The sequence below is a fragment of the Abrus precatorius genome, unplaced genomic scaffold (genome assembly GCF_003935025.1).
Source record: "Abrus precatorius isolate BTA unplaced genomic scaffold, Abrus_2018 Scaffold8, whole genome shotgun sequence".
Classification (NCBI taxonomy): Eukaryota; Viridiplantae; Streptophyta; class Magnoliopsida; order Fabales; family Fabaceae; genus Abrus; species Abrus precatorius.
Window position 1 is genome coordinate 16,703,612 of NW_020874428.1, and position 13,065 is coordinate 16,716,676.

At 35.4% G+C, this 13,065-nt stretch overlaps 1 protein-coding gene across 1 annotated transcript; it reads left to right on the forward strand.

Annotated features, from left to right (window-relative positions):
- The first annotated feature begins 450 nt into the window (after positions 1-450).
- Positions 451-12,713, forward strand: LOC113846709 (mitogen-activated protein kinase kinase kinase 1). The gene is made up of 9 exons (XM_027475271.1): positions 451-1,572; positions 3,524-3,608; positions 3,841-3,903; positions 4,747-4,904; positions 6,806-6,878; positions 6,984-7,043; positions 11,328-11,438; positions 11,679-11,918; positions 12,256-12,713. The coding sequence occupies exons 1-8, from the start codon at positions 626-628 to the stop codon at positions 11,883-11,885; spliced, it is 1,704 nt and encodes a 567-aa protein (XP_027331072.1). The 5' UTR covers positions 451-625; the 3' UTR covers positions 11,886-11,918; positions 12,256-12,713.
- The last annotated feature ends 352 nt before the right edge of the window (positions 12,714-13,065 follow it).

Below are 13,065 nucleotides of genomic sequence, written 5' to 3' on the forward strand. Positions count from 1 at the left end.
ATCTCATTTAATTTAATAACATATTTATAATGAGAACTCATTAAATTGTTTTAATATAGAATTTAAGAGTCTTAGTTTTTAAACAAAAATATTTTTAACCATCAATTTTATTTCTATTTTTTTTAATTCAATCATAATTGAATTTTATATTTTAATTTTATTTGTTAAAATTGATTTAATTATAAAATATATTTGAAATTTTTATTTAAATGTAATAATAATAATAATAATAATAATTGTACAATACATTAAAAAAAAGCATGCTAGTTCATGAAAAAAATACGAGTTACATAATTAATACGACTAAACTATCTAAACAGAGTAACAATTAACAAAGTTGAAGTTGTGAGAAATGGAAAAAGAAAAAGAAATCCAGCTGGACAATCTGAGTCATTTGTAGGTGGTCCAAGTGGCACCGCGTTTTCCGACACTTTTTCCATAGGAGGCGTTTACCAGCTCTTACGCAGTCTTTCTTCATTCGTTTTTTTTTTCAACTCCCTTGCCCTCTCCCTCTCCTCTCCAAGCTTCTATTCTACACTCTCAAACCAAAGCAAAACCACAACAACACAAACACAAACCCGCGTCTTCCAAATCCGACGCCGCTTTTAGATGGATATTGTTAACCATGAATCACCTACCTCGAATATTCGCCCATAGAAACCAATCCCCGAAGAGCACCATGGATCCCAAGACCAAGACGCGAAGAAAACAACCCAAGCTAGAGCGTCGAAACGCTGCCAAACACTTCGAATACGACGCTGGATCGTCGTCGTCTACGTCGTCACACGACTCGTCGTTGCTCTACACGCGATCCATGGACTTCTACGATCGAACCAGCTTCCGAATCGAAGGTGTGGAGGGCGAGTTCGACCGGATTTGCCAGAGCCTCGGGCTCTCCGGCCTGGAGGACTTCACCATTCCGGCGGCGGCGTGGGAGGCCATGAAGGTTCGGTCCTCGTCCGACATCTTGCCGCGGCTGAAGCACGGCGATTTCGACGGAGAAGTGAAGGAGAAGGAGGAAGTTGGAGTGACGGAGTGTGAGGTTGAGGCTAGGGTTCCGGTTAGGGGTTTTGATGAGTGTGTTCCGGCGGAGACTAGTGGTTGTTGCAACGGTGGCGGTGGGATTAAGGGTTTTCGGCCTCCGATGCTTAAGCCGCCGCCGGGGATTAGGGTTTCGGTGGTGGATAGCACGTGTTCCACGTGGGATTTGTTGAGGGATTTTGCTCCGAAAGGGGAAGGAGGGAAGGGGAGTTACGTGGAGTTGGGTGGTTCGGATGATGGTGGACGAGAAGAGAAGGAAGAGGAAGAGAAAGAAGAAGAAGAAGAAGAAGAAGAGGAGGAGGAGGAGGAGGAAAATGCGGCGAGGTATGCAGAGATTGTTGGTGAGTTTTCGGGGTCGTGTTCGTTTACTACGTCGAATGAAGATGATTCTTCTAGTACTACTACGGATCCCAGGTCCAATAATATATCTCCAAATGGGAGGATCAAGCGTGTTATTACTCCTGGTAACTGGCAGAAGGGCCATCTTTTGGGGCGTGGTTCGTTTGGTTCTGTCTATGAAGGGATTTCTGAGTAAGTGATGCTTTCATCCTGTTCACTTCACTTGTTATTTTTTTCTTTCTATTATTAGCATTATTAATAACCCTTCTTGTGTCTTTACTTTTTGATTGTGTGGTGTTTTTGGTTTCCTATAATGGGAGAAGTTTGTTAGGATTGGGATTCGGATCCCATGTGTGTTAGGGAATAGCATGACAATTTTGTGTTTTGAGAAATGAAGGCCCAAAAGCCATTACAGTAGGGCTTATCATTTTTTGTGCAGGGTCTGTCCGTCAATATTATTCTTATGTCTTTCTCTCTCATATGTCATGTATGAGGGGATTTATTAAATCCTTAGTATAGGATAGGATACTGTGGTATTGAATGTCAGTGTCGGGAAATTGGGAGGGCTAGTTTAAGAGTTTTGCTGGAGAAACGGATCCTCTGCAATTTACAAGAAACTGCAGCTCGCAGTTTAGCGAATTTAGATTTGATTAAGCGAAAATGATGCTGTCCCTCTCTTCTCTCTCAATCCCTCTCCGTTCTCCCTCTCTTCTCTTCTCTCTCAACCGGCCAATGTTCGTTGAACTAATTATGCTACTTTTGCAGTTTGTCTACTGAAGCAAAACTGAGGTTGTTGGGAAAATATTTTGAACGTTAAATAATATGATCAATCCTTTTATTTCCTTTTAAAATAGTGTAATTTTGGATAGAGTAGGAGCACAAGGGCTTCTGAACTCGTTAGTACTTTTGGTCAATAATCTGCTGACAGAGTATGATGAGTGCCTTCCTTTGTTTCAACTTTCATGTGTTGGGCTTATGCCTTTGCATACTGGGTTGTTTGTTTTGTTCATAATACAAAAATCCTAGATTTGAAGGGAATGATCTTGCTATAAGTTATAACTTTTTTCTTTGCCAAATATTCTGGATTCTTTATATTTGATGGTTCTTTATGGGTTTTGGTTTTCCTTTAGTATGCAGCCTGTGAATTGGCCTATTGGAGGTTTTGGTCAAACTGTTACTAGATTTAATTCCCTGGCGCAGCTATATATAATTAATTTTATTTATGTAATTAATAATAAAATTTTATAGAAATATAATTTTATTGTTAATTAATTTTTAAAAATATATTTTATTAATAAATTATAAATTCAATAAAAAATTTATTGATAGGATAAAATATTTTTAATATTATTATCTAGTTACAAATTATCATATTAGCAAATGATTGGTTTTTATAATAATTATTTAAAAATTGTATCTATTATATGTTCTAATTCATTGATAGTGTAGAAAAATTTATATCGATAATACATCAAAATTATACTCACAAATTATTTGATATTTGATTCTTAAAATGGTCATAAAGTTAACTCTATAATATAAAAATGCATTAACTATAAATGAAATAAATATATTTAAAATATTTAAAGGACTATCTTCTCTCTTGCATAAAAATTTAAAATAAAAAAAGTTTATCTTATGTTTAAAGAAATATATAATAAAATTTTTTGATTATTGATTTAATAATTTTTTTTATATTATAGTAAAATCTTTAATTATTTAATCATTAATAATATTTTATTGTTATATTTTAATATTATATTTATATTGTGATGTTATATTTAAACGTATGATAATTGAATATTATATATTTTAGTTGAAGAGAGAGAGAAGTACGAAGAAGTGGACCAAATAGTAGTCATTCAAGATTGGAGATAAAAGCTTGCTTTTATATATGTATAGAATATAGATGAGCCTGTGACTGCTAAAAATGTATATGTTCTGCTGCTCGACCTGATTGGGAAATGCATTCAAGCATTATATGAGTAATCTTCTGTTGTTCATTTGGCCACTTAGTGAAATAGTCATCTAATATTTTTCGTTTGATGTTTGAACCTATTATGGTGCTTTTTCTCAAGTGCTAACTACTGGTGTTTTTTTTTTTTTTTTTTGGTTAATTATTTTATATCTTCTACCACTATAGAGATGGATTCTTTTTTGCTGTAAAAGAAGTTTCACTGCTTGATCAAGGGAATCAGGGAAAGCAAAGTGTATATCAACTGGAACAGGTGAGACATGATTGCTCTTTCTAATTGCTTTGTAATTTCTTCATATTTTACTTTTCATTCATGAAGACCCTTTAATGAAAAGAGAAGGCTATCTTACCTAAATAATATGCTGTCTTTTGCAGTATCTTATAATTTTTTTAAAGTTGAATAATTCTGTCAATCTATTTACCTTATCCTTAATACTCTTCCCTCTATATTTCTTTCTCTCACTGTGATTCTTCCTCCCTCTCAGGAAATTGCTCTTTTGAGTCAGTTTGAACATGAGAATATAGTTCAATACTTTGGCACTGAAATGGTACTTTTCTTCTTTGCCCTTTTATGTTCAATTGATTTTTTCTTGTTTACAATCCATGTGGAAAGTTTCCATCTCTAATCGTGTTAAACGTAATTGGTTCTCATAAATCAAAAACATGTTAATAGATGCTTTCAGTATGGTACTGGTAGACAACTTGTAGGTTGAGTCAGGAGTCAGTATTAGAATATGTGCTTGACAGTGCCTACCCTTCTGAATGGAAAATGAGTGTATTTGCTTGACATTTTATATTTAGTTGATATCATTGTAGGCCATAAAATGTAGTCTGATGTCACAGAGGATACACAAAACTGCAAATGTAACTAAGAATGGGAAAAATCAGACCACCTCAGAGTCAGGAACTAAATCATTTTTGTAATATTATGGACTTCCCCGATGATAAAATTAAGATCATTCTAAACTTTTTATTCTGGGTGAGAGAGTTTTATCATCTAATATTTTTGGATCCAACTTAGTACCGTATGTAATTCAAAGTGAGATTACTTTTCCTGCATTTTGTTCAACTGCCAGGGTGTTTTGTGCACGAGTGCAATACAGAGTGATAAATAACTGAACATAATGTGGAGTTTGAGGTAGGTACTGGTTTTCAATTTTAAATTGTTAGCATACAAATTAGGAACCAACATGGGTTTTGTGTTGCTGGTCAAAACTTTGTATAATTTAGGATTTTATCAATTATTTTCATTAGTTATGCTGCAATAGTATGGCTCTATTTAGATTTTGTCAGCTACAAACAAGTTTAGCTTCTCTTGCTCTATTGGTTTTGTATAGCTTGTAATTTCATCCTATAACTTAAACTTACATTCTGCATGTTGTTTATTGCAGGATGAATCAAATCTGTATATCTTTCTTGAGTTTGTAACCAAAGGTTCCCTTCGAGACCTCTACCAGATATATAATCTTCGAGATTCTCAAGTATCTGCCTATACAAGACAGATTTTACATGGTTTAAAATATCTTCATGATCGAAATATTGTTCACAGGTGATCAATTTATTTATTTAGTTAATCTTGCTTTTCTTTGTGCCATAGACCACTTTTGGTTTTCGAGTAGTCTCAGACAAGAGTCATGTCTATGGTTCTTGCTCTCCTTGCATAAAAGAAACTTTCATTTTCTGTCTCATAATTGCAATCAAATTATCCTTTGAAAGTAAATTTTTTAGTGTGTTACTTTTTCTTCTTGTTATTAGAGTGTTGTTTTGGGCAAAAATTTCTTCATTTTCATTGCATGGAGTGCATTTTACATGTTTTTAAGGATGTGAATGGACTCTCTTGTGAAATTTTCACGACCTTGTCACGTCAAATTGTGTCATGTCTCTGGATATACATTAAATAGGTGAAGTGTGCTCAAAATTTGTAAAATAATATTGAGAGAGAGAGGGAGCAAAATTTTCACATGACAAGGTCTTGCAAAAATTTGCATGTGAGGATCCATTCTCTGTGGGACTGTGAACAGGTCCATATATTGGAGAGTAGTAGAGAGGAGTGGAAAGAAGAAAAGTATACAGGAAGAAAGGGATTTCTCAGCCAATTATTGTCCTTGCTATCCTTTTCTTGCCCCAAACAAAAACCTTTTAACGGTAATCAATACATATCCTAGTATTTGTATTGTGTAGGGCAGAATGTTATCAATGACGAATGGCAGCTCATGGCGGAAACCAAAAAAATTGCTATAAAATTATGGTGGCTGCTACGGCAGATTATAGCAGATTTATGGTAGATATAATAAAACATATAAAAAATAATATAGGTCACAGATTTAATATAAATGCTCAAGAAATTCTCAAGACTGCATCATCATCATTCCAAGTAACAGTGTAAAAGAGAAACATTGCAGCATGGATGTTATATTAAACAAGAAATGCTAAACAGAGCTTGAACAGCAAAAGAGAGTATGAATAGCAAAACAGAAAGCAAGAATGATCATTGAATAGTAAAATAGAGCTCAAACAGAAAAGCAAAATAGATGCTGGAAAAGCTGATTTCTCCGTCAAACAGAAAAGCAGATGTTGCCAAAAAAACTGATTTTTCCGGCGAAATGAAGTGGGTGGGTTGGTGAGGATGGGAGAAACTGCTATGTTGAGGTTTCAACTTTTCGTGCAGAGAGGAAGAGTGTGGAGGAAGATGAAATATATGTTTTATCAAGGGTAAATGACCTTTCTACCCTTAAAAATAATCAAAACAGTGCATTTTAAAAAAAACAGAAAAGGGTTCCTTTCCCCAGAACAACCCGAGCAGTCCAGCAGAACAGAAGAGAGAGAGATCTTAGGGGAGAGAGAGAGAGAGATCAGCAGAGAGCAGAGAGAGAGAGAGTGAGATCGTGGGGAGAAGAGACGAAAAAAACCTTTAACTTTAGGGTTGGGTTGTCTGGACTGGGTCAGGTTGCTGGCCAAATTTACAAAAACAAAAAAAAAAAACCCATTTTCTACCAAAAACGCCCTATTTCCGCCATGGCCGCCGTTTCTGCCATGGCATAACGGCTACCATGGTGCCGCCACAAAATCCGACACACCACGCCATACCTCTAATGGGATGCATCAAAACCGCCACACCATGGACTAAGATATTGTTGAATGTGGATTTTCTTAGAAGAGAAAATAGTTTTTGTTAACATTGGACTAAGATAAGCTTAAAAGGTTGAATGGTTCACCAAATCCAGAAGGATAGTTGAGAATGAACCCTAGGAAAAAAAGTATTTAAGCTCCAGATGTTGAGTATGATGAACAGTTCCTTTTGGCTTTGGATCTTGAGCTACATAAACCATACATTTCACATGAGGGTTTTGATGTTGGAAATTTTAGTAGCTAGAGAACTTTTTTTGGCTTGTGCAACGAGCTTGTAATTTCTGTAACAAATTGTTTTCTGTATTCCTGCCTGCATTACAGGGATATTAAATGTGCAAATATTTTGGTGGATGCAAATGGATCTGTTAAGCTTGCAGATTTTGGATTGGCAAAGGTGACCTTTCTTTGTCTATGCCCCTCTTTCTTTTGTTTCTGTCAAAATTTTATAATTGTTTACCTTTTCTGCTTCCTGATAATGCTTTATATCTATTTTTTTCAGGCGACCAAATTGAATGATGTTAAATCATGCAAAGGAACAGCATACTGGATGGCCCCAGAGGTTTGCTTTCAGTTTTATCTTCTGAATAGAATTATTGAATTATGAGTTAACATATTTCTTAATGGAGTAGACAGTTGTTTCTCACTTCTTGTAATTTCTTTAACAGTCAATAATTAAGTTTGTTGATCCATGGTTTTAGCTTGATTTTATGCTTTTCTTCAGCCATGGACATATTAAATGAAATTAAATTGTCATACATTTATAAACTGTGCTCTAAATGCTTGCTTGCTCATCTGTGAAGTTATTGGGCATCCCACCTTGAATCGATGGTTCTTATGGAAATCCTACCATACAAAATCAATTATGTAACATTGGGTATATTTTGTAATATGGTTATTAGAAAAGCTGAAAAATGAAACTTTGGAGGGGTGCATGGACCCGAGATGTAATATAATATGACAGTGCCCAACTTGAGGATCAGAGGAATGGCTCTAAAGTTTGGAGAGTCTATACTAGGAGAATAAGAAAGTGGAATAGGAAGGGAGCACGTGATGTATTATGTTTGCCTATTTTTTCTGCATGATTGTTATACCTGAAACTGGTGGGAATTAGTTATAGAGGGGACGGGGGAGGTGTGGAAGGAAAGCGCACCTCTTGGCATTTTCATTGTTTTCCTCTTTCTGCTTAGGCTCAGGCAGATAGTTTCTTCTCTATGAAACACTTGCTCTGTGAGGGGAGGCTATAGTATTGCGGTAGTTCTCTCTTATTTCTCTTTTTCAAATAATACAAGTTACACTTTTCTGTTACTTGGTTTCTATTATTGCTCCGACCTGCTGAATACCTTGGTCTCCAAAGTAGATGCCAAGGAAGCCAGGGTTTCTTCAGCTCTTGAAACTAAATTTCAAGAGTTGCAACATTCTGTAACTGTGTTGCAGAACACTAATTCAAAAGGCTGGCTGTAAAAGCCATGGTAGAGGCCAAAGTGACAGGAGAACATATAACTCTGCTGAAGTGAAACAGTGGATGTGATGTAGCTTAGGGAGGATTGCTGTTGGCACAGATGACAATGACACCTTGGGAACTTCTTGATTTATGGGGTTGGTTAACCTTTGAATGGTGGTAAACAAGGTGCAATCACTTTTGTGCAATGGAACAGATCTGCATGGGTGGTTGACTTGAGCTGAAACTTACTTTCAGGTTTTGAATACTCACCGAGTTAAGAGTCTGAGTGGTCTGGTGTTCATGGAAAGTCATGCAGTGCACTGGTTTGCTTTACATTGGGAGGCAGATCTTGGGCTTTCATGGGAAAAACTAAAGGATGCTCTCTACGAGCATTTCAGAGATTTGAACATGCAGAACCCCTATGCACGTTTAGCAGTGCTGAATGCTGATGCAGCAGACTCAGCGGCTGGGAGTGCAGAGATGTTTGAATGCTTGGCTTCTCAGGTTCCAAGGCTACCTGAATAGCAGGCCATTGGTTATTTTTGTATACACATGTTGAAACTTGAAATAAGATGCTGATTAAGAATTCATCAACCTGATGGGATTGATAAGGTGGTTGTGCTTGCCATGGTAGTCAAAGTTGTGATTATACTTGTAAGATCATATGAACTTACAATTTTCTTCATGCTGAGCGATACCAATCCTAGGGTTTGACAATTTTGTAAGATCGTTGGGTTCACACAATCATACTTGTAAAATCATGCTGAAAATGAACCTGATTTAAAAAAAAACAAACTTTTTTGATAACCAATACCCAAATGTCTTGGTTATTTTTCTGCTCTTTTTCCTTCAAATCTGCATGCGAGCGCAACTAGGTCGGTACTGGGTTCTCTTCTCTGCCTCTGTTTCTTCAGTGCTGGTTAGCTGCACCTGCAAGTTGGACTTGCACTTGGGTGTTGGTTGTTGTGCCTATGAGTTTGTCTTGCAATTGGGTACTGGTTGTTGGTTGTCACTTGTTTCATCTTCTCTGTTCAACAGCGCATCAAGCTGTTTGAATACCAGGCTCTCTCTTCTCTTTTCTCACTTGTATTTGATTCCTTTTTGTTTTGTATTCTGCATCTTTGTATCTGATTTTTTTTAGTTTCATGTTTCTGGTCCTTTTATTTTTGGGCCAGCAATTTGTCTACATTTTGCAAGGTGTGGGTGAGGCTGTGTAAGCTTAGACATAGTTATTGTAAAAAAATGCTCCTTTTTTTGTATGAAAATTTATATTATTTAAATAAGTAAAAGTCCATCTTTTTATAGGTTATAATTTTCGTGGATTGTGACATATATTTATAATTAAGTTCTGTTAGATGTATTTATGATTTTAAGGTTACTTTTCTTATTTATGGCATTTTATATGTGTATATATTTATTTAAATATAATTTTATATTTGCAGCAAGATCTTACATTCCATGTTACGATCTTCCGATTTACATGTTTCTCTCTCCCTTAGATCTCAAATTTAACTACCTTATTTAAAACTACTGTTGGACAGTGAAACAGAATAAGCTAGACCCCCAGTTCTATTTGTGCTCAAACCTATTGTAACTATATTCTTACTACCAATAGCCCTCATCCTGTCATCTCTCCATATATGGTACACTACATCTTTAGCAAGCACCAAGATAGTTAAACTTGAAATCCTACTTAGGATTGGAGAGGTTAGGAAAATACATAAATCGTGTAATCATGGATCATAAGATCCTTCAAAAAATGCAAAATGATAATTGAATTCATATATCTGCGTAAAAATTAATAAAAATTAGGCAAAATAACCTTAAATTACTAACAGCCACAAACTTATAAGTCAACAATTCCAAATTCAAAAACCCTGCCAGCAGAATCATCCTAGCTGTTTCCAACTCTAGCAGTGCCTGAACTCATTACCCTCCCTAGCAGCTTCTTTCCCACTTAAAGACATTTATATATAGCTAAATGGATTAGATGGGTGTAACTTAGCAGAGATCAGAAACTTGAATCCAAGGTTCCAAATAGTGTAGCCACTGAACAAAAGCATGGAGTGGTCGAACACACAAGAAAACAAACCAAGTGTACAACCCAGAAGCAAAGGAACTGAATAGTGCCAAATCCAGATGTATAGAAACCAAGGAGGGGTTCAGAACTTGTGTGAGCATAAGAGCAAAAACAAAAAAAAAAAAACAATGTAGAAAAGTGCTAAAATGAATGAGTTAAAGTTTAATCTAATGGATCAACTAAAAATGTGTCAGATCTGTTGGTTTGTTTCAAAAGAAATGGGTTTGAGTAGGATTGGAAAAATTGTTCGATCTTATGATTCTACTGATCTTATCTAAATGAGTTGAGAGTATGATTGGGATTGTTGTGGCATGAGAAAAATGTAAAATCATATGATTGTATGTGTAAAAATGCAATTTTAACTACCATGAGTGGAAGACTAGTCCTAGGGGATGGCAATGATAGGGCCCAACTTTTGGATGAGGGAAGTGGGCATAATGTTTGGAGAGTCTACACTAGGAGAAATAAGATAGTAAATTAAGAAGGGAGCACATGAATTCTTATTCTATTATGTTTTCCTTTTTTCTTCATAATTGTTATTATCGAAAAAGGGCAGGGATTAGTTATAAATGGGAGGGGCAGAAGGGGAGGACACCTCTTGGCATTCTCATTGTTTTTCTCTTTTGGCTTAGGTTTAGGCAGAGTTTCTTCTCTGGTGTATTTGGTCTGTGAGGATAGTCTTGCTGTAATTGTCTCTTTTTTCTCTGTATTTGTATTCTGTTCCTTGGTTTCTGTTGCATGCAGTGTTCTCACAGAGTAAAGCATAATTACAAGTTTCTGCATTTGATTGAGTAGCATAATTATTGTACTGAACACCTTTTCTCTTTTTCATATATCCAATTTATTCACCCTAAATCTTGATCAATGTAATAAATTGATGGATATGATTAGTGATGGTGGTGTGCAGCTTGAATATTAAAAAATTATTACACAAGGGAATTGTACAAAATTACAAATACATAGAGGAAAGTAGGGAAATTAATGATAAATTGATTTCAATGATGACCTATCTAAAGATACTAGGTAAACATATAGAAGAATAAAATGAAAGAATACGTGATTACAATTAATCCCAATAACAGTAGTATCCTTATTTTTAAGAATTCATTAATTTCATGAATGAAAATAAACATCCCTTTGCCTTACTAGAAACCTTGAACCTGCTGCTGGGCCTCATCAGTCTCCATAGCACACCCAAAAAGTACAAAGAAAAAAATTTGCAATTGTAAAATGAAAATCCATATTTTGAGATATACATTCTGATTTCTTAATGGTATAGCTAGTGGTAATTTCTTAGTAAGCTTTACTGCTCTAATGTGCAGGTTGTAAAAGGAAAAAATAAAGGTTACGGGCTTCCGGCTGATATTTGGAGTCTGGGATGCACTGTGTTGGAGATGCTAACGGGCAAAATTCCATATTCTCATTTGGAATGTGTATGTATCATATTCTTTCTACATGCACACATTACCATTCTTATGATCAGGGTGTTCAAATAACCTAACTATGATTCTCCATTTTTCCACGTGTTCCCACTTGTCTCGTCTGTAGGGATTTTCAGTTTTTGCAATTTTACTTCTCATTTTAATTCCAATCTCTCTCTATCTGTGTGGGGGTGGGGGTTGCATGTCTCCTATTTTGACTTTTGAGCTTCAATGTATCTCTTTGGAAAACAGATGCAGGCATTGTTTAGAATTGGAAGAGGTGAGCCACCGCCTGTGCCAGATTCTCTTTCAAGAGATGCACGGGATTTTATACTGCAGTGTCTCAAAGTTAATCCAGATGAACGTTCCACTGCTGCTCAACTCTTAAACCATACCTTTGTCCAAAGGCCACTTTCCCAGTCATCTGGCTCTGCATCTCCTTATATCCGAAGGGGTTAAACTTGTCATCTCCAACAATGAAACATAATGAAGGTAAATATTGTTACATTCTATCTCATTTTATCATGAAACCTGACATCATATTGAAAACTATATTGTCTTGGTTGTATATCCTGTCAATAATTTTCATTCATAACCCAATACATATTTGGGATGGAGACAAAATTTAGGATGCTGAAATGGTAATTTCAGATTTCAGTAGTATTTGACGGACATCAATTTTCTGAAATAAGAGGAGGAAGAGGAGCAAAACCTTTCAAACCTCTTTCTTGTTGTAATGGAAAAATTGCATTTGTGCATATTGATGTTGCAGTATGGTTTGATTTTTTATCTTCACTGCCTTATTTTATTCTTTTGCTTTTGATGACAGATCTGTCATACATTGGGTTTAAAATATCTCCAATGTTTAGTCTTCAAGTTGCTCAAGTTGGTTTGGAGTGCATTGTTGGTCGCATTGTACCGTCAGATTTCAGAGTTTCCTTGCATGTAACTTATCAATTTTTTAAGCACTTGCTTTGGATCACAATTGATATGGCACTCCAGAGAGTAACTTACCCTTGGGCTTGAATATCTAATTACTTGGTGATGATTTGTTTGTCGTAGCTAGCTAAAAGCCTAAAATATCAACGTCAATCTCGTAACAGGTTGTCCGGGTCTTCCCCTTTTATTTGTTTAGCCAGTGAGAGAATTTATAGGCTAAACCTCCGAGAGCAGTAGTAAGGATTGAACACCATGCTATTATTTGTACATATTACTTTCATTAACAAGCAATTGTTTTACATCTTTATTCCCGAACTTAATCTCACTTCATCTTTTGTTTGGTTTTTTTACTTTCTTCACGTTTAATATTTTGTTGTTTATTTAAATTTTTTACAAGAAATGTAATGAATCGGTGTTTTTTTTTTTTTTTTAATTATTATTATTATTGTTTTCTGTCATTGGTGGCACAGACTGATTAACTGCTAGTGTGGAATATACAAGGACAGATATTTTTATCTGTAATAAACCCCAATCTATTGGATATTTACAACCCAACTCAAGCTAAATTGTAAAAGGAAATAAGTTTACTCAATAATGTTTGCTTGATAGTTATTTTCAGTCAACATGTTTGATTAATACTTAAATATGGCTCTTACAAAACCGAAGTGTACGACAGAAAACAAGCTTTTGAATACGATGT

Excerpts from the sequence above, each read along its gene's own strand:
- LOC113846709 (XM_027475271.1), top strand. The coding sequence starts at position 626 with ATGAATCACCTACCTCGAATATTCGCCCATAGAAACCAATCCCCGAAG. Across the intron at positions 3,904-4,746 it reads AATACTTTGGCACTGAAATG|GATGAATCAAATCTGTATAT; the intron begins GTACTTTTCTTC and ends TGTTTATTGCAG. Across the intron at positions 4,905-6,805 it reads GATCGAAATATTGTTCACAG|GGATATTAAATGTGCAAATA; the intron begins GTGATCAATTTA and ends CCTGCATTACAG.